The sequence below is a fragment of the Geotrypetes seraphini genome, chromosome 9, assembly GCF_902459505.1.
Source record: "Geotrypetes seraphini chromosome 9, aGeoSer1.1, whole genome shotgun sequence".
Taxonomy (NCBI): Eukaryota; Metazoa; Chordata; class Amphibia; order Gymnophiona; family Dermophiidae; genus Geotrypetes; species Geotrypetes seraphini.
In genome coordinates this window covers 148,441,408-148,463,327 of record NC_047092.1, presented here as the reverse complement: position 1 = coordinate 148,463,327, position 21,920 = coordinate 148,441,408, and the positions used below count along the sequence as shown (strand labels likewise).

Sequence of the window (21,920 nt, the reverse complement as noted above, 5' to 3'; positions counted from 1 at the left end):
GATGTTTCTTTCCGTTCAATCACTGTTGGATATCCTCTTTTTGGGTCCGCTTTACTCCCACCCAAAATATGTCCCCTTGCTAGCTGGGTATACTGCAATGTTGGATGGCTCTTTCTTGCCTTTGCAAAATGATTTTATTTCCATTGATTTCAACAGAAGTAAAACTTAGATGTCTCTATCCATCCTCCTTACTTCCAGTTGGGGTGTAGATTGCTGAGGAGTTGGAGTTAACTGACAAGTAAACAAAATTCTTGCCTTGACTGGAAGCAAGTGAAATCTAATATAAAACTGAGATACCTTATCAAATTTAAAGAAAAGATGAGTCTTACTGAGATATTTTGGATGCAACATGGTAAATATGTAACTAAATGAAACATTTCAACTTATTTGAGTCCACATCTGCTAGACTGAAGTGTTATTAGAATGCTACAATATTCCTCAAAGGAGACAGCTATAACAAAATAAGTATTTCTTTCTGGTAGTCTCTATCCCCTGTAGAGTCTATTAGAAGTATACTTGCACTGTGGCTCCCCAACAAGATACCCAGAGGGCTCTATGGTAGTCAGGTGTGTGATTTCCAGACACAAGCCTAGAGACCTCAGAGAAATTAACTTCTAATTTAAAATGTGTTTCTTAAAGGTATGGGAAGATTAGGTACTTACCTTGGTAATCTTCTTTCTAGTAAATAGGCACCTCATTCTTAAACTCTTGGGTAGTCAATCCCTTCCTGCAAAATCTGTATAGAGAGCCTCAATAGCATTTTCTTTGCTCCACTTCCCATCTTTCTGGGCTCTCCTGTAACTCCTCATTTCATATCAAAGCAGATGGTCAGCCCTAGAGAGAAAACAGAAGGGTATGGGGATACTCCTCACAAAACAAGTTTGTTCTGCTCGTAACACATAATAATGAAAACATGGACCACTGAACATATAAATATTTAAGCATATAATGAAGTGGAATGAACTAGTCACCTATCTGATTGCCACCTGCACTAATAGTTTTAGGGTTTGGAAGGATGTTCCTCTATTCTTGTCCTTATAAGAAACAAGAAAACCATGCTTCTCGGCTCATCTGAGACAGTAAGCAGGCTAATGAACATCTGACAGGGTGGGCTTCAGGAACGAGGTGCCTGTTTACTAGAAAGAAGATTACTGAGGTAAGTATCTAATCTTCCCTTATAGTGCAATAGGCACCTCATTCTTGAACTCCTGGGCTCTATCAAAACAGTCCCCAGAATCTAGAGTGGGACAAATAAACTTGCTGAAAGAAAGGAGGATTCAAAGGCGATGTAAAATTTTGTGAAATTATGGAGAGAGGACCATGTGGCTGCCTCTCTCTCTCTCTAGGGCTGACCATCTACTTTGCTATAAACTGAGGACTGCCCAGAAAGATAGAAGGCAGAGCAAAGAAAATGTTAATGAGGCTCTCCACACAAATCTCACGGGAAGGGTTTTTACGAGGACTATTCTTATATTTATTTGCCAAAGATTTGAATCCCCCCAACCACTTTAGATTCGATTTCAAAGGTGTGCCTGATTATTGAAGGAGAACAATTCTGGGTAGTCTTACATAACAGTTTGGAAAAATAGCATCAGTACTGGAAGCCTTTGACTGAAAAATTGGAACAAGGCTCAAATAAATGGTTCAATGAATCTGCAGTATAAATATGAATATCTTACAAGGGGTGTGAATCTTCTACAAGTCGTCATCAAAAACAGTGGTTAACTTATCCACAGATAGGTGAAAGGGTATATATATTTCCAGACGTCTCAAAGTGGACACAATCCAGGAGGAAAGAATTTCTGACTTATCGATCAAAGGTGATTGCTTTGGGGGCAGTGTTCCAGTTAAGGTTTCCCTGTAAATGCTTTGTCTCCTATCAAGGGAGTAAATATATTTTCTTTGAACCTGCCCAATTAGGTTTTTTCCTGGAAGGCAAAGGAATCTCTACACAGCCCGATTGAAACAGGTTACTTATGTGGTATTAAGTTATGGATAGGATAATATCACAATACTGCTCTATTTCCTAATCTTTTATTTTCTTTGGTATATGTCCCCTTTCCCGAGGGGCTTTATTCATTTTGTCTCCTCTCCTTAGATTGTGGACTGTATTAGATGGTTTTTTTTTTTTTTCATTGTTTATTTTTTGGTCCTTAGTTTTTTTAACTAAGTGAGTTTATACTTCTGTATTGCCTTTAACATCTTTATAAATGGGATGTATTAAAATGATTTAAAAAAAAAAAATCCACTATTTTGTCTTACAACCCTTATCAATGTATGTTTTTAATCTCTTAATCAGGATCCTCAGCGGCAAATTATCTCATTGCTCCAAGGTTTATGTGTCAACTCGTCATCGGGTCCCACTTTTTAATCTTATTTGTCTATTTAAGACTTTAACTTTTATGTGCATTAAACTAATTTAAGATTATTTTAAGCATATACTTAGCTTAGAGTTATGAGGTCTCTGGCTAGGAATCTTACTGCCAACATGTTTCGCCTGCTCAGCTTTGTCAACCCCTATCAAGACATAAAAGCTGTAATTATTTCTTGTTCTTTCAGAAACAATGTAACCCAGTTTTAACTTAAACTCGGCAACAAAGTATCTATGCTCTTACCTAACTATTACACCGCCAGGAACTGTGACCACTTAGTCTTCAGATATGAACGGCTGCGTTCTTTTCTGCTTTAAATAGAGAGGAAGGTCCAATCAGCTGAGACTTTTGGCTGGAGTGCGCTAATCCGGTGCATGCGATAAAACCCGTAGCACACCTTCGTAAAAGGAGCCCTTGGTTAATTGTTTGTCCAGTTGGTACAAATTCATAATTAACAATTCCTCTGATATTAACAAAAGTTAACAACATTGTTTTGACTCTTGATTTAGAATGGCGGAACTTTTTGGGTCGTGGAGAATTGGCTGACTTCCATTGTGCACTTTGATGCTTTGTTTCAGAGTCGTATTGATACACCCATGTTTCATTACCAGTGATAACATGGCCCAAAACATCGGCTTGCCTCTCCAAAAGGTCTTGGCAAACTTTGACTCTCCTTTGCTTTGTTCATCAGTGAGCTCCATTGGGACCATTTTTACACACATCTTTCTCATGCCAAGATTTTCCTACCTTTTTCTCTATCGATGTTTACTTGGTCTGCAATGCTTCTCACAGTCAGCTGATGATTTTGACACACAATTCAACAAATCTTTGCAATGTTTTCATCAATTTTGCTCATTACTGGCCACTCTAACCTTTCTTCATCAATGATACTTTCTCTCTCCTCAGAAAAATGCTTAATCCATTTGTACATAGATGTTTTCTTCATGGCATTATCCCCATAAACTTGGGTAACATGTCCCTGATTTCACTTCCACTCTTGCCAAGTTTAACAAAAAATGTAATGTTTGTTCATTGCTCTAATATAAGCTCTGACATTCTTGCGACAGAACTCAAAAACATGCAACAATAATAAGAACATAAGAAGTTGCCTCCGCTGGGGCAGACCAGAGGTCCATCCTGCCCAGTGGTCCGCTCCCGCGGCGGCCTATCAGGCCCACTGCCTGAACAGTGGTCTCTGACTAATTTTATAATTTACCTCTAATCCTGTCCCTATAACCTTACCTCTACTCCTATCTGTACCCCTCAATCTCTTTGTCCTCTAGGTACCTGTCCAGACCTTCTTTGAAGCCCTGTAGCGTACTTCTGCCTATCACATCCTCCGGCAGCGCGTTCCATGTATCCACCACCCTCTGGGTGAAAAAGAACTTCCTGGCGTTTGTTCTAAACCTTTCCCCTTTCAATTTCTCCGAGTGCCCCCTTGTACTTGTGGTTCCCCTTAGTTTGAAAAATCTGTCCCTGTCCACTTTTTCTATGCCCTTCATGATCTTGAAAGTTTCTATCATATCTCCCCTGAGTCGTTGCTTTTCCAGGGAAAAAAGCCCCAGCTTTTTCAGTCTGTCAGTATATGAGAGGTCCCCCATACCCTTTATTAGCTTAGTTGCTCTTCTCTGGACTCTCTCAAGTACCGCCATGTCTTTCTTGAGGTACGGCGACCAGTACTGGACACAGTACTCCAGGTGCGGGCGCACCATTGCACGATACAGTGGCAGGATGACTTCCTTCGTCCTGGTTGTGATACCTTTCTTAATGATACCCAACATTTTGTTCGCTTTCCTTGAGGCTGTGGCGCACTGCGCCGACGCCTTTAATGTTGTGTCCACCATCACTCCCAGGTCTCTTTCAAGGTTGCTCACCCCTAGCGGTGATCCCCCCATCTTGTAAGTGAACATCGGGTTCTTTTTCCCAATATGCATGACCTTGCATTTCCCTATGTTGAAGCTCATTTGCCACCTTTTGGCCCACTCTTCCAGCGTTGTCAGATCTTTTTGGAGGTCTTCGCAGTCCTCCATGGTTATGACCCTGCTGTATAGTTTAGTGTCATCCGCAAATTTAATAACCTCACATTTTGTTCCCGCCTCCAGGTCGTTAATAAATATATTGAACAGGAGCGGTCCCAGCACAGACCCCTGTGGAACTCCGCTCGTGACCCTTTGCCAATCTGAGTAATGGCCCTTTACTCCAACCCTCTGTTTCCTGTCCGCCAGCCAGTTTTTGATCCATCGGTGGACCTCCCCTTGTACCCCGTGGTTCCATAGCTTCCTTAGCAGTCTTTCGTGTGGTACCTTGTCGAATGCTTTTTGGAAGTCAAGGTAAATGATGGTAAAGGTAATGAATGCCACTCAGCAAGACACTGCCGCACATCGACACAAACACAGCTGGGAGACACTGATATACCAAGGTTATGAAACCTTACCAATTTGTTTGTACAGTGCTGCCAACGTAAGCACATGGAGGCAAGTTTATGAACTTGTCAGACCTTTATATATATAAATATAGAAAGATAAATATAGTTCAATGGAAAAAAACTATTAGGGCCAGATTCTGTATAGGAAGCCCAGTCTCAGCAGCCGCCTAAGCGGCTTTTGTGAATCGCACATAGGCGTCCCATATAATTCTCTAACCAGTGTCCATGTCACAGACACCATTTATAGAATTGCGTTGCCACTGAGCTGATTGCCATAAGGGAATCTCCCTGCAGCAATCAGTATAGCACCTGCCACTGGGAACCTGCGAAGCTGGATGGCAAGAGGTATACCCAGTCCCTCCCACCGCCACCCCTGAACATCCCCCTCCCCACCACACTGTCCACGGTAGGAGGGATGCCCAATCCATTGTGCCAGAAACCTCCTCACCTCCCCCAAAAGATCAATGGCAGGAGGGATGCCCACTTTTTCCTTCTGGACCTCTCTCCCCCCGCTCCCCGAAAAATGCCCCATCCCAGGGGATAGCGGCAGGAGGAATTGGGCACTCCTCCTGCTGCGGACATTCGGGGGGGGGCTTCAGGGGTTCCAGCAGGAAGGACTGGACATCCCTCCTGCCAGCCAACTTCTCGGTACGATGGGTTCCCTGCTGCGGCCACTAAACTGATCACGGCAGGGAGATTCCCTTGCTGCAATGACCGGGCGACCTGTAAGAGACCTGTAATAATCTGGCAAATTCCAGCTTGCAGCCCGAACAAAGAAAATCCAAGACTCGCTTGTTTGACATAATGCGCATCTAGGTGGAAAAACAGACTTAGAGCCTGGCACCATTTTGCCTCTTCAGGAGGGGACGCAGAACTGGAAGAGGAAGGCAGGGAACATCTGTAGCCATTATACCGTCATCGGTAGCCCTGTAAAAAAATCTGAGAGTAGATTGCTGTGAGTGACAAAATTAGAATGACATCGTCAGGAGGGTCTGGGTCTGCTATCAGGCAGTCATAGTGCAATGGTCCTTTCTACAATCCATGAGGTCATCCAGACCATATTCAAAGAATAACTGCTCCTGCAAAAACAGTCCAGCCAAAGTAGCCTTGGAAGTGGAATCACCAGTCCGCTTTCTGAAACAAAGCATTTTGCGGGCAGAGATTGAGTACGCTGACACCTTTGCCTAACCTGCATAAGGTCATACAATGCCTCCGCCATAAAACCAAAAAGTTGAGGGGGGGGGAACCACTGTCTCATTCTCCAGGTTTTGCATTTGAGAGAAACCAGCTCGTGAGACAAAAGACATTGCCAAAAGCAGTTCCATCAAAGAGTTTTCTGAGGACCATATCCACATGGCGGTCCTACATATCCTCTAACACTACACCACTCACACTGGGGAGGGAGGTGAATTTAGCCACCTGCGCTACCAAAGAAACCATCCTGGAGTGATCCAAAAGTCACTGACACTCCTGTGCCAGAGGATACCAGCGTGATATAGCTCTAGCAATTTTCAGAGTACCCTCTGGAGAGTCAAACTGCTCTGAGACCAGAATACACATATCAGGGTGCCAGGGGAAATAATAATAATAACAGTTTATATACCGCAGCACCATGAAGTTCTATGTGGTTTACAAAGATTAAAAGATGGTACAAATAGATTGAGCTTAACACACCCCAAAACCAAGAGAAAGAAGTGGACAGAGCTGGCTGAGTGACCAAAATGAACACCTGCAAAGATACAGGATTAAGATCTGACAAAGCCACAGACTCAAGCACAGGATCATGAGAGCATTTCCAGGCTTCAAAAACTCCAGAGGGATCCACAGATCAGGCACACAGTCCCTGATCTCCTACCCCGGGAAGTGCTTCACCTGCAAACAAGTCATACACATCAGGATCCCCCAGACCAGAGTCAGGCAGTGCAAGCACAGTGACCAGGTGAAGCAAGGACGTGTCCAAAGGAGAAACGCCACTGAGAGACGCCATGGAGGTGGATTGGGACTGTACAGGGAAATAATACTGGTTCAGAGATTCAGACCACAAATCTTTCTAAAGTCAGAAGAAAGTGTCCAGCTCCTGGGGCATAGAGGCACCTTTAGGTGACTACAATTTGCGTTTCTTAGGCTGCGAAGGATATGCAGCCTGGCAGACTGAATTACCAGCTGTGCTGAGCCCCGAAAGTCATGAAGGCCACCCCGCCGGCTAGTTGAGGATTTGGTCACCTGCTTCAGCAGGGGAGAGGTGAAGCTGGACGCTACGGCTCCCCTAGCTGCGCCATGCAGTACGCACAAAATAATGCGCAATAAACACAGTAAATTTGCATAATCCTGGCAAGAATCTACATGAGGAGAGCCCAAGGACTCCATCCCAACAAGTTACTAGGCAAAATTTTTAGTTTTGAAGAAGCAGGAAGCTTTAGAAGAAGGAAAAAAAAAAAATCAGTAAAAATCCAAGATGGCCACCATCAAGAAATTCACGCCAAAATCACAATATTTTTCACACTTCCCAAAATCTAAAATCGGCAATTTTAGGATTTTTAGGAGGAGGGGGGAACATCCAGAAGCCCTCAAAGCCCCACTTTTCAAACCTCTCCTGATGTCTCTCACAGGCTGTGACCTGAGATATGCTGTGCTGCAACCTGCTTTCAGCTCTCTTACAGTAGATGGCTGAGAAATTTCACTGCCACAATGCTGGGAATAGTTCTGGAAAGCTGATCTTTGGGCTACCAGTCAGACTCCTATGTCTGACTACACCTCTACCCTTGCAGACTACTGGATGCGCACTGGGAGGGGCAGAGGTGTGACGATGCAGCCGCACCCTGCAAGATCCTGCTGAGCCTCCTAAAGGTGCCTAACAGCCTGCGCTCAACCCCTGAATAACTGGTGAGACCACCTCAGGGACGGCCTTGAGCTCTAGAGAAACTATGCAGGCTGGCTAACAGTACCCAGTGGGTGATATCGGCCTGTCAGCTACAGATCAAAGTTTGTGAATTTTCAAGTAGGCAGAACTTCAAATTCGCTTCAAGCACTAAATTACCTCCCAAAAGGACAAAATTGCATTGAATTAAAATAATAAAATGGGGAGAGCAGAATAAACACTCCTGCAGGCACGCATGCAGAAGGAAACAACTGAAGGTTGAGCTAGAGAGCCCAGTGTAGTACAAACAAAAGCAGAGTGAAAAATTTGGCTACAGGGAAATAACCCTACTGTTTAGAACAGTGTCTTGCAAACTTTCTCGAGCTGCAGCACACTAAACGTAGTGGCCACGGCTCAAGGCATCCTGAAGTGCGCATTGTCTGCACATGTGCGAAGGCCCTCCAGACAAGTCCCGAAAACCAGTGCGGGGTGCCAATAGGGAAGAGGGCTGGAGAGAAGGAGAGGCATTGGCACTGGCTGATTGTCTACAGGACTTGCCTCTCACCGCAAGAGACACCTCTTGTAGGCCAGGGGTGTCAAACTCAAATCACTTAAGGGGCCGAAATCTAAAACACAGGCTAAGTCGTGGGCCAGATTTTTTATTAAGATATGTTGGAGACAGTGACTGGAATAAGAGAAAAAAAACGGATAGCTGACACTGGAAAGAGAATTAGAAGATAGACAACATCAGAAAGAAAACTGGGACTAAAAGCAAAATGACCAGACAACAAAAGGTAGAAAAAAATAATTTTATTTTCTATTTTGTAATTACAATATGTCAAATTTGAAATATGTATCCTGCCAGAGCTAGTGTTAGACTGCAAGCGTGAACTAGGACCTAAAAGAGAGGAAAATTATTTTTTATTTATTTTGTAGCTGGCATGGGGTTGGAGAGGTTGTATCCCTATACTTCTACTAAGACTAACCCCTCCTTTGCTGACGCACAGCGTGGGCCCCAGCACCAGTGGTGGCTCCAATGCTCACAGGACTTCTGTAAGCATCAGATCAATCGCCGCTGCCAAAACCCACACTGCGCATCAGCAAAGGAGAGGATTAGTCTTAATAGAAGTATAGGGATATAACCTCTCCAACCCCACGCCAGCTACAAAATAAATAAAAAAGACTTTTCCTCTCTTTTAGGTCCTAGTTCACGCTGGCTGTCTAATACCAGCTCTGTCAAGATACACATTTCAAATTTGACAATTGTAATCACAAAATAGAAAATAAAATTATTTTTTCTACCTTTTGTTGTCTGGTCATTTTGCTTTTAGTTCCAGTTTCTCTTTCTGATTTTGTCTATCTTCTAATTCTCTTTCCAGTGTCTGCTATCCTTTTTTTCTCTTCTCTCTTACTCCAGTCCCTTTCAACTTTTCTCCTTTTTTCTTTTCTGCCTCTGTCCATTCAAATCTTGCCCTCTTTCTCATCCTTCTCCTTTTGAAATTTTCAGCTACCTATCAATTTTCCATCTTCTCTTATTCTGTAGCTCTCCCATTTCCCATCTCACTCCTTTCCCAGCCTCCTATTTCCTTTTATCTCTTCTCCTCTCTCCTTTTGGTCCAACATTTTGTTCCCTCTCTTTTCTGTTGTTGTTCTTCTTTCCTCCCCACTTGATGCTGAACAATGAGATGGAAGGAAAAAAAAGAGATGCTGCATCTCTCTCTCCATTCCACACCCAGGCCTAGCATTTCTCCCTCCCTTCCATCTCCAGATTCAAATTCTCTCCCTTTCTCTTCCCAACTGCCCCCCATCCTATCTCTCCCCTTATCTGTCTGCCTGCCTCCCTCCCTCCCTCCCCCCAGGTCCACCATTTCTCCCTTTCTCTTCCCAACGGTTCTCCCTTCAAGTACCTTGTTCCCTCTTCCTCCACACTCCTCACAGCCCAGCTTGACTTTCCCTCCAGCGCCTGTCCCTCTCTCCTTACAGCCCAGCATGCTTTTCCCTCCAGCGCCAGTCCCTCTCTCCTCAAAGCCTGGCGTGTCTTTACTTCCGGCGCCGGTCCGATGTCACTGCCAAGCCGAGGAATCTGCCAGCCTCAGCAATTTGGGAGTGTTGTACGTGGCTCCTCATCCTGCTTTTCGCCTGCCGCGGTCTGTCTCCAATGATGTGCAACTTCCTGTTTCCACCCGGATGGACTGTGGCAGATGGAAGGCAGGAGGGGGAGCCATGAACAACACTGCCGAAGCCAGCAGACTATCCAGCAAGACGTCAACGTCAGATCGGCGCGAGTGGGAGGACATGCTGGGCTCTGAAAAGGGGACATTTGGGAGCATTGCCACGGGCCACATAAAAAGGCCAGGTGGGCCGGATTCACCCCACAAGCCTTGTGCTTGACACATGAGCTCTAGGCAGTCAGCCTGCGCCTCTCCTCCTCCTCCCAATGTGCCGCAGCACACCTGAAATCTCAGGAGGCACACAGTTTGGTCTAGAACAGTGGTTCTTAACCTGGGTTCGACCGAACCCCAGGGGTTTGGTGAGTCAGTCTCGCGGGTTCGGCGGAGGTCAAAACACACCTCCGACTCATATAGCGCTTCAGTCACATTCAATCATCTATCAGTTATTCAGTGATTTTGATCAAGACTGATCGTGAACTCGGTTTCTTGATCTATCAATCTGTAACTAACGCCTTATATACATCAATCAATTCCTGATCAAAATTTGTGATTTAACTGATAGATGATTGACCGAAGCGCTTATGATTCATGATGATACGCCCCGCTTGTCCTTAATTGGCTGCAGGTGATCAAGCAACATCGCTTGGCCTATCTGTGCTGCAGGGGATTTGATGCGCACAGTAGTTGAATTGTAACTGTTGTGATGGTACGTCGTGTGATACCTATCTTAATATTTTAATCCCTTACTAACTATGTCGAGCAAAATACGAAAGTGGTCGGACGAATATGTACAATATGGATTCACATGTATAATGGAACGTGATGGGAGTCAGCGTCCTAATTGCATGATTTGCAATGCCAAGTTGAGTAATTCTAGTCTAGCTCCGGCAAAACTAAGGGAACACTTCCTTAAGCTGCATGGAGATGGAAAATACAAGAACACAACGCTCACTGAATTCAAGGTGAAGAGAGCAAGATTCGATGAAAAGGCTACTCTGCCTGTTCTCGGCTTTGTACCCATCAACAAACCGATCCTCACAGCATCGTACGAAGTTGCTTACCTGATCGCAAAGCAGGGCAAACCACACACCATTGGTGAAACACTCATAAAACCAGCTGTGTTGAAGATGGCGAATATCATGCTGGGAAAAGCGGCTGAAGTTCAGTTATCTGAAATTCCTCTTTCAAATGACATCATCAGCAACAGAATAGAGGACATGAGCAAAGACATCTTGGCTCAAGTAGTTGCAGATCTGATTTCAAGCCCGGCAAAATTCAGCCTTCAACTTGACGAGACCACAGACGTTTCCAATCTAAGCCAGCTTGCAGTATTCGTGCGCTATGTGAAAGACGACGTGATAAAGGAAGATTTTTTATTTTGTAAGCCTCTTACAACAACAACTAAGGCAACTGACGTGAAGAAATTTGTGGATGACTTCTTCAAAGACAACAATCTTTCGTGGGATATGGTTTCTGCAGTTTGTTCGGACGGAGCTCCAGCCATGCTCGGAAGAAAGTCCGTTTTTGGTGCGCTAGTGAATGCCGATGCACCACACATCATTGTTACGCATTGCATTCTGCACAGACATGCGTTGGCAACAAAACCTTGCCTCCAAAACTGGCAGAAGTTTTAAAAATTGTTGTGGAATGCGTGAACTATGTGCAAAATAATGCTCTGAAGCACCGCATCTTCAAGGAGCTGTGTAAAGAAATGGAATCTGAATTCGAGGTACTTCTGTACCATTCTAACGTTCGGTGGTTATCCCGGGGACAGGTGCTGAATCGTGGTTTTGCCATGCGTGTGGAATTAGCTCTGTTTTTGCAAGAGCAGCAACATTGTCATGCAGATTGCTTCAAAAATTCTGAGTTCATTCTCATTTTAGCGTACATGGCTGATATCTTTGCAGCTCTCAATCATCTCAATAAGCAGATGCAGGGTGGTGGAGTCAACATCATCGAAGCGGAAGAAAACCTGAAAGCTTTTCAAAAAAAGCTACCATTATGGAAACGACGAACAGAAAACGATAACTTCGCAAACTTTCCCCTGTTAGACAACTGTGTAAGTAAGATCGAAGATGTATCTGGAATCGGAGACATTTCTGTACCCGCGGAACTGAAGCAAACTATTGCCACGCACTTAGATGAGTTTGCAAAGTCTCTCGACGGATACTTCCCTACAAGAGAGTCATATCCAGCATGGGTGAGACAGCCGTTCACGTTTAGTGTTGAGACAACAGATGTCAATGATGAATACCTCGATGAAATCAATGAAATTCAGCAGAGCCAGGTTCAACAGCAACTCTTCAGAACAACAACGCTCTCAACGTTTTGGTGTCAACAATTGGTAACGTACCCTGTTATTGCTAAGAAAGCTCTGGAAATTTTCATACCGTTTGTTGCAACATATCTTTGCGAGCAATCCTTTTCGAGGATGCTAGACATAAAAACGAAGAAAAGGAACAGAGTTTGTTGCGAAAATGACATGAGAGTGGCACTTGCCAAGGTAAAGCCGCACATTTCTGAACTGGTCTCTGAGAGGCAACAGCAGAAGTCACACTGATTTGCAGTAAATTTCATTATTATGTTATTATTATTTGAAATATAGGAGAACTTTTTTGTTTTCAAAATTGATATTATTTTTTCCCTCACTGTATACCTATGTTTTGAATTTGTAAAAATCATATTTTATTTTTCCAATAAAGAAGGGTTCGGTGAACACGCATATGAAACTGGTGGGGTTCAGTACCTCCAACAAGGTTAAGAACCACTGGTCTAGAATGTCTCACCTATTGCACTGGAAATTGTGTTTATTTTATGTTAGGATCAGTTAATATTGTGTTTTAATCTGCGGGTCTAGCGAGCAGTAATGATTAGATGAGAAACATACTCCAAGAAATAGATACAAAATAAGGAAATCTTGGTCCGAATCGCACAGTATCCAGACTATATATTAATCAGGGCCAGCACACCAGTCGTACAACTTACTAATTATATACGTTAATCAATATCATAAAGCATCAAATTACGAATCTCTTTGCTCTACTTGCCAGTTTAACTATATGGGTCAGGAGGCAGGGCTGGCGGGCTCCCAGCTGAAATCTTTCCTCGAAGTTCCCGAACCCACCACCAAGCACTTAAGAGGGTGGGAGGCGCCGAGCGAAGCAAAGGAACTACCATCATATACAAACCTGGAGGATAATAACGGAGCAGGAACCGTTTGAGTTTCATCTCAGTTTAGCCGGCTGGAAGAAAGGGCGAACGGAGGTAACCATGGAAACGACTAAACACTGCAATGCGCAAGAGCGGAAGTAGTCTAGCCTCCATGCGGGGCGATGAGTGGGAGGTGGTGGTGGTGCTGCTCTCTTTTTGTTGTTAAATCTTGTTCAGTGGTTTGTAGCATAGCTGCGATGAAGAAGTTGGAAGTTCATGTTCAAATTTTTTTCTTTTTAGCAATTTTTGCATGTGTTGCCTCAGTTAATACATACAACGGTTAAAGGGGAAATGGGAAAAATTGACACGATAGTGGTAAGGTGACCGGTTGCAGGGTTTTCTCAGTTGTCCGGACGGTGGTGAGGCTGCCCTTGCAGTTTTTAGCTTCATCAAAGGGAGTCGAATTCGAAACAGCAGACTCCAGTCGGAGATATATATCCATGACTTATTTTTTGAATGAAGTGTTTGAAAAGGACGTTTGTGTTCGTTTTCTAAGTGTTAATATGCAATATGACTCTATGCAAAAGTCCATTGGCTATCAGAGGGTGAAAACAAATTGCCCCCCAAAAAGGAGCCTTTTTTCCTCAGGTGAAAGTGTCGCTCCTTCAGCTAAATTAAGAGGAACCGAGTTAAGTGATCTTAGTTTGCATTGCGATGCTTATCTCTAGCAGATAACTCTGCCTTTTGCAAGAAATGCTCATTATCGGAACAATGGACAGACTCGGTGGGGCAGAGAAATTATTTTATTATTTGCTTTTGTAAGAGGGTGTCCTCCTACATCCTGCACTTTTTCAGCATCAGCTTATATATTTTCTGAACATAATTTTCTTGTCCACAATCTATCCCCTCAACCCAAGTACCCCCAAGTGCTAAGGACCTCCACTCCTGTTTGCAGTTTTCCTTACATGGTACAAGACTTGGGTCAGCAAGTGTCCCCCCCCCCCCCTTTCAACAGCCCTGGTCCCTGATGCTCAACTTCTATCTTTGTTCTGCAGCCCCTCACCACATAAGAATAGCCTTACTGGGTCAGATCAATGGTCCATCAAGCCCAGTAGTCCATTCTCACAGTGGCCAATTCAAGTCACTAGTACCTGGCCAAAACCCAAAGAGTAGCAACATTCTATGCTACCGATCCAGGGCAAGCAGAGGCTTCCCCCATGTCTCGATAACAGACTATGGACCTTTCCTCCAGGAACTCATCCAAATCCCTTCCCAAACCAACCATGCTAACCGCTTCTACCACAACCTCTGGCAACGTTTTCCAGAGCTTAACTACCATATTTTTCACTCCATAAGATGCACCCCAGATTTAGAGGAGGAAAACAAGAAAAAAAATATTCTGAACCAATTTGTGCACCCAGCCTCCCTCACTCCCTGCCAGGCTCTGCACCCTGTCCCCCCTTTCAAGCCAGGCTCTGCACCCTGTCCCCCCTTTCAAGCCAGGCTCTGCACCCTGTCCCCCCTTTCAAGCCAGGCTCTGCACCCTGTCCCCCCTTTCAAGCCAGGCTCTGCACCCTTTACCCCCCTTCTCTGACCTATAACCTATCACTTCCCTCACCTCTGGTGGTCTAGTGGTAGGCTGGGACAGGAAGGATCTCCGTCCCAGCCGACTAACAATTTTTTCCTCCCCCCCCCCCCCCCCCGTACTACTTTTTGAAATACAGCACGCACGCCTGCCCTTCCTTTTAAAACACGCCTGCCCGCCTTTCCTTTTAAAACGCCCCCCCCCCCCCGCAGTACTTTTATAAGCACCCCTTAAGCTTGGTGGTCCAGCGGTGTCAGCAGGAGCGTGCTGTCTGCGCTGCTGCCTGGCCCTGCCCTGCTTTCAGAATGGCTGCAGTCAGTTCTTGCGAGTCCCGCAAGAACTGACACAGTCTGTCTTTGTCTTGTCATTTATGTTGCTCCTTTTAGCAAATGACCCTTTTTTTAAAATGTATTTTTATTTTAATTCTTTACTATTTTAAACCAACCAGATACTTGATGATGGTCGGTATATCAAACACAGAATAAACTTGGATCCCATTGCTTCAATGAATTTGTAATCCTGCTACAGTATTTCTTGGAGATATCATATTAGAAAGTGTACCCGATTCTACAGGCTTGACCTGAAATCCCTAGAACAGTAGGTTATGACCTGAGATAAGTTTTAAAAAATGAGTGGATGAGTCAGAAAAAAACATCATTCTCCCCTTTTCTCTGGTCGTGCAGTAGCAGTCAGCATGAGACCTGTGAGCCAACCCACACTCAGACTCCTACCCTCTCCTTCCTATTATAATGGAAAGCTGTGTGAAGGGCTAGCACATGTTTTTTTGCTATTGTTGCTACTGCCTGTTTAACCTCTGCTTTTTCTAAATTAGGCCGGGGAGATCGTAGAGGGGGATTAGAAATCAGCTGGAAGAGAGGAAGATTAGGGGGAAATGTAAGCTTGCTATCTCCTACAGCAGTGCTTCAACTCAGAGACTTAAACATAGAATCTATTTGGAACTTTTTGTAAGATCCAAAGAACTGGCTTGTGACGACAGACTCTGTGTGATTGAGACCAGGGTTACAAATCTATTCTTCATAGCTGCTTGCAACAGTACCCTGAAGATTAACCTTTAACTGCTCTCCAAAAGTTTATCCAACACATCACAATTTACACTTGAAATTCATACAACTGGAGATACTGACCAAAACAAATTAAAGGTTAATCTTCAGGGTTCTGTTGCAAGCAGCTATGAAGAATAGATTTGTAACCCTGGTCTCAGTCACACAGAGTCTGTCGTCACAAGCCAGTTCTTTGAATCTTACAAAAAGTTCCAAATAGATTCTATGTTTAAGTCTCTGAGTTGAGCATAGGCTGGGGCTGGACTTACTCCAGGAGATCGAAGTTCCAGTTATCAATTGCACCTTGGTCTCTGCTGCTTTCCTCAATAAGCAATAATGTAGTGGCTGAGTGTGGTTATTAAACTCAGGTAAAGTGATCCTTTAACTTCATTGTAGATATAAATCACAAACTATTTACATTTAGGGTTACCAGAGGTCCGGATTTACTCAGACATGTCCGGGCATCTGGACAGCTTTTCAAAACCCGGCACTTTGTCCGGGATTTGAAAAGCATCCTCCTCAGGACCATGTCGGGAGGGCATCTGCATGAGCACGGATGCAACGCGGTGATGTCATGAGCATGCGTGCAGGCATGTGACATCGTGTCACACCTGCGCATGCACAGATATCCTCCTGACGCGGCTCTGAGCATGAGAATAGGTTGAGGGGGGTGAGGCTGGGGTGGAATGGGGTGTGAAGGGTAGAATTGGGTGGGCTTGGGGGTGGGGCTATTAGTCTTGATTTTACAATAGTAAAATCTGAGTTTTCAAGCTGTTTATGATAAAGCCAATTCAAGAACACTTTCTTTATGTTCCCCAATCTCTTCACTCCTTTTTACATGTGGTGAGCCACTCCAGGATCCTACCCTTTCCTCAGCCTGGGACCACTCTCTTTCCCACCAAGCTGAAACACTTCACATAGGCTCTGCTATAAGCAGGGTCTCTCACTTTCACAGTAACCACTTGGATATGGGTCTCTACACACTCCTTGTTCTATCCTCTCCTTGTGACCTCTTGGAAAAGCAAAATTCTTTATACTATCTCTTGGTGAAATTCTCCAGGTAGTGGCGTAGAGAGGGCGGTGGCGCCTGGCATCACTGCACTATGTGCCCCCACTCTTCCCTGCCCCTTGAGTGCTCCCCGCTTACCTCTTGAAATGTTCACCGATGTAAGCAGCATCTCCCTCCTGCTGCTCATACCGACTTCAGCTCCCTTCTGACATCACATCCTGGTCCCGCGACCAGGAAGTGATGTCAGAAGGGAGCCGAGGGAGGCATAAGCAGCAATTGGAAGATGCTGCTCACATCAGCAAACATTTCAAGAGGTACGAGAGACAGCGGAAAGGAGGAGAGGAACTGGCACACCCTGAAAAGATGGTACCTGAGTCAGTCTGCCCCCACCCCTCACTATGCCACTATCTCCAGGTTCCACTTTGTCTTCTCTCATTCTGTTGTTTGCTCTTCTGGCAAACACTCACAGACTTTCCCTCTACAAGTTGCCAGTACTTTTCAGGAGCCTCCCTCAGTACTAAGGCTCTGGTGGGAGAATCAAGATAACCAAAAGCCTTGATCTTACTCTTCACTTCTCTTTTATATTAGTCCCCCTCCTACTCAAGCAAATGGGCCTCCAAATTCCTCCCACAATGTTCTGCTATCCACACACACACATTTAGCGACTCCCCAGTGCTTCCTGCTCCATAGTAGACGCATTCTGTGTGGGGAGGGGGGCACAAGTTCAATGAGAATTTATTTTAAAAATTAAAGGGGGCAGAGTATGAATTGTTGGAATGGTTTCTCTGAATTTCATTCTATCATTAGTTTTATATAAATAATATAAATTTACTGGTAGCTTTAATATAGCTAGTGTTTGCAATACCAGTGTTCAAGGAATAAACCAGGAGCAAATAAACTAGATTCCATGTTTATTAAATTGCATTTAATTTAATAAAAGTATATGCAATTTTTTTTAATTGATGGGCATATATGGCAAAGTAAATTTCATATCTTTTTCAAAATAAGGATTTCATTGTATTGTAAGGTAGTTATTTTTCAATTTTGTTTTGATTACCTAACATACACGTGCACACACTAATACGGCTTATATATAATGTGAGTAAATTGTGGCCAAGCTGCTCATTCTTTCTATAACAAGTGATCCTTTATAAACGCAGTTAAAGAAACTGTTTCACCTCAAGGAAGAGAGTCTACCAGAGTTAGCAACTCTGCAATGATAGTCATCCAGGACTGGTTCAACCTGTACCTTATGACCTTAGGTGTGACTGGGGTATACTGGTTGATTGCTGGTAGGGTGGGACCCATAGCCTTCTCTTTTCCTATTGCAGGAAGTATCAGCTAGGGACAGAAAAGAATTCAGACAGATCTGACCGTTGTTTTGCTGGAACTGGTAGAGAAGCTACTGTTTTCTTTTGGAGAACAACTGAATCCTACTGTAAATCTAGAGAGGGGATTTGGAGAAATGGCTGCTAAGCAGAAAGATGCAGACTGCTGATGGACAGGGGAGCTTATAAAAAAATGTTTACTGTGTGTTTCCAGAGCAGCAGCCTTTCTGAACCCTGAAACTGGAATGTTCATACTACAGAGCTTCCTGGATGGACAAAGGAAAGTCAGCAGTAGTCCAAGTTTATTGCCAGCTGGTGTTGACAAGCTTTCCTATGTTCATTTAGAGATCCTGAAGGTGCCATGTGCGCTTTCTACCCAATAAGGCCAGCAAGTGCCTGGAGAGACACTTGAGCTGCAGAAAGGGAAGCTGGGTGAGCCTCAAGTCGCAAGAATGGCAGTAAGTATGACTCTGAATGAAGACTTATGCTGCTCAAGCAGTCCATCTGGATAGAGCAACCTAAAAGGGGGAAAAAACAAAATAATGTGAACATATAGCACCCTTGTGACTTCAACACATTACTATTTGACCATTGTTGTACTGCCTTCACTTACCAAAAAAAATAGATTCCACAGAAGAAAAACGTTTTACAAGTAGCAATTTTAAAGGGTAGGTTTCCAAACTTTTTCAATTATTGTAGATTTTTAAGAAAATGTTTAAATTGATTTCAGAGTTTTCTTTGTCTGCCTCAGTAGGAGTTCTGCACTCTTGGACATTTATTTATTGATTCAATTTTCTATACCATTCTCCCAAGGAAGCTCTGAACGGTTTACATTAATTTATTCAGGGACTCAAGCATTTTTCCCTGTCTGTCCTGGTGGGCTCACAGTCTATCTAATGTACCTGGGGCAATGAAGGGAATAAGTGACTTGCCCAGAGTCACAAGGAGCAGCGTGGGTTTGAACCCACAACCCCAGGGTGCTGAGGCTGTAGCTAACCACTGCGCTACTGATAATGTGATAGAACTACTGTATTAGAGCTATAGAGGTTTTCAGTACAGTTTACAGCAACCTTGATGATTGCTGAAGTCAGCATTTTAAAATATGTATTTAAAACAAATGTATAGTTAGCACCACACTAAAGTTAAACAATGTCACTAAAAATACTGTACCTACTGCAAAATCATTCACCCACACTCTCCCACTGCCCTGAAATCCTGGCCGTGCGCCACACCTCCACCCCCCTAAAGTGGAAGAGATGCCCACTCTCCCCCCGCCAAAGAATGCCTCTGATGCCCCTTCCATCAAAATAGATGCCCAGAGGGAAGCCTCCTCCCAGCTGGCCTGCATTGTCTAAAATGGGCTTTCCCCTCCCCAGTGCATTTTAGATGACGCAGGCCAATTGGGAGGAGGGAATCCACATCCCTGCAGGCATCTATTTTGAGGGAAGGGGCGTCTGAGACGGGGAGGGGGCACTCTTTGGCGGGAGGGTCACTTGCTAGCAGGAGAGTGTGGCACGTGGCTGGGTTTTCAGGGTGTCCGGGTCAATCAGAGCCGCAGGCCCTTCCCCGGTGCATCCAAAGATGCAGGCCAGATGGGTGGAGGGAATCTGCGTCCCTCAGGTCATGCATCTACATGGAGGTAAGGGGGGCGTCGGAGGTGGGGGGTGTTGTATGGCAGCGGGGGAGAGTAGGCATCTCTCCCACTGTAGGGGGAGGTTGTTGGTTGGCAGCAGGAGAGCATTGGCATCTCTCCCACTGCAGGGGTGGAGTCGCCGCTGCTGCTATGGAGAGGTGTTGTGATGCAAGGGGATAGAATGAGCATCTCTCTTGCTGCATCACAACACAGCTTTTTAGCAGTCTCTGGCATTGCCATGCCGAGGTTTAAAACAGTGCAGTCACTTTACCGGCAACCCTGGACCAGTCGCTTATTTTTGTAGCTAAATGGCTTGGCAATTTTTAAGAATCCAACAGAGAGCTAATTTCAATGTCGAAGAGCCCATTATCCCAGGACAAGCAGGCATGATATTCTCACATGTGGGGGTGACGTCATCTACGGAGCCCCGACGCGGACAGCTTTTCAAGCAAACTTGATTGAAGATTCAAGTTTGCTGTGCTGCACCATGCATGTGTACCTTCCTGCTCCACTAGAGGGCGCATCCCCTCCTCGTGGTCTCCAGTTCGTTTCCACGGAGCCAAGAAGTCGTCTTTCTTGCCTCTGCCCGAAAGTGCCTTCTAGCACCGCGATTTTCTTTATTCAAGAGTCGCTGTACGTGTGTTTAACTTTTTTCCTGCTTGGTCGCGTAGTCGCGGTTACTTTTGGTTCAGCCCGGGGGCTCCCGGGTTGTCGCGGCCGCATGGCCTCGTTGGCCGCGGCCTATATTTTTTCTATGTCCCGGCCCTTGACCGAGTTCAAGAAGTGCACCAGGTGCGATCGCCTCCTGTCCATCACAGACCTGCATCGTTGGTGCATTCTCTGCCTGGAGGACGACCATCCAACCGATTCTTGCCCCCGGTGTGCTACCTTCCAGCATCGGGCCCTTCGCCGATGAAAGGCCTGCATAGCGGATCTTTTTGCCGCCGACCAGCCCTCGGCTTCGGCCTCGAGGTCGGCCCCGGCCTTGACCTCGGCCTCGGGTACCTCAGCCCCGCCTCGAGACGCGACCCCGAAGGTCTCGGGGTCGATGAAGTCCTTGGCTCCGGGTAAGTCCCCTCTTCCTTCCTCAGGTTCTACACCGGCGAAGAAGCCAACCTCGGGGACGCCGGCCGGGCATGGTGGGAGTTCCTTGCCTACGGCCCCGGCGAAGTCCTCCAAATCTTCGGGACGTGCCTCCACCACAAGGGAATACTCTAAATCGAGGTCGCCCTCGGTGGAGTGCACTGCGGCCTCGGACATGCCGTCGATGCTGTCCGTGCCGGTCTTTCAGGACATGCTCTGGGCGATGATATTGTCGGAGCTGTCCACTGCGCTGGCCCACCTTCACCTGGCCCCGACCTCGACCTCGCGTGTGCCGGACCAACCTGAGCCTTGCGTCGAGGCCCCTCGGGGCAAGGTGCACTGAACTTGACGCCTCTCGTCCTCCTCGGATTCCTCGCCGAGGACCTCGAGGCGTTCTTCCCCCACGGGGCAAAGCGTCGCTCGAAGCATGTCGAGACCTCGGGCCGCAGGACTTCTAAGAAGGCCCGAAGTTCTCCTCCGCTGCGGGGTTGCTCCCCGACATCTCGTTCTGGAGGGCCGCTGAAGGTGACTGAGTTATCTCTCACTAACCCTCGGCTCTTGTTGACTCCCCGGGGCTCCGGTCCGAGGCTCTAGGCTTTCGCCGAGGGAGTTTGGGGACAGGTCTCCGGCCCGACGTCGGTCAGTGCCCCGTACCCCGGCGGCGTCCCCGAGGGGCTCCTCGAGGCGACGCAGGTCCTGTACCGGCAACCCTGGACCAGTCGCTTATTTTTGTAGCTAAATGGCTTGGCAATTTTTAAGAATCCAACAGAGGGCTAATTTCAATGTTGAAGAGCCCATTTGCATGCCATTATCAGAGACTGCTAGAAACCTCGCTAAAGACAGAGATAATTTTTTTTTATAATCCGCCGCTAAAATGTGTGCAGACTTAAACCGTCAGAAAACAGTTTAGCGACAGCGTTAAAGTTTTGAGAATCTGGGCCTAAGTCCCGTAATGCACGTTAAGGGGTGGTAAACCCTAATGCTGCTTGATGAATGCCCTCTTGTATTTATTTTTTCAGATGAGGCAACCAGAACTGTACAAAATATTCAAGATGTTTGCACCATTGAACAATACAAAGGCATTACAACAGACTTTCTTTTATTTTCCATTTTCTTCTTAATATCTAACAGAGTTATTTTATATTAGTGATATTTCATTCAATTATATTAATTTGGATTAGATGCCTTTCATGGAAACATAAAATAATTTACAACCAGATATCTCAGAAGCTGACCTATTTCTACT

The 21,920-nt window shown here is 45.3% G+C and overlaps 2 protein-coding genes across 5 annotated transcripts in view; one reads left to right on the top strand and one right to left on the bottom strand.

Moving 5' to 3' along the window:
• The window catches only part of DAW1 (dynein assembly factor with WD repeats 1), a 143,009-nt gene extending 129,784 nt beyond the window's left edge, over positions 1-13,225 (bottom strand). The window contains exon 1 of one of the 2 annotated variants that reach the window (XM_033959306.1): positions 13,014-13,225. In XM_033959306.1, coding sequence (XP_033815197.1) covers positions 13,014-13,053 — 40 coding nt within the window. In that variant the 5' untranslated portion in view covers positions 13,054-13,225. The other variant, XM_033959307.1, reaches the window with a different exon arrangement.
• Positions 12,953-21,920, top strand: part of SLC19A3 (solute carrier family 19 member 3) — a 35,105-nt gene continuing 26,137 nt past the window's right edge. The window contains exon 1 of one of the 3 annotated variants that reach the window (XM_033959305.1): positions 12,953-13,089. Coding sequence is in view for 2 of the 3 variants with exons in the window: in XM_033959303.1 (XP_033815194.1) it covers positions 13,327-13,350 (24 nt within the window). In the remaining variant the exon portion in view is untranslated. Of the gene's footprint in view, positions 13,090-13,132; positions 13,351-18,301; positions 18,417-21,920 lie in introns of those variants that run through there. The other 2 variants (XM_033959303.1, XM_033959304.1) reach the window with 2 other exon arrangements.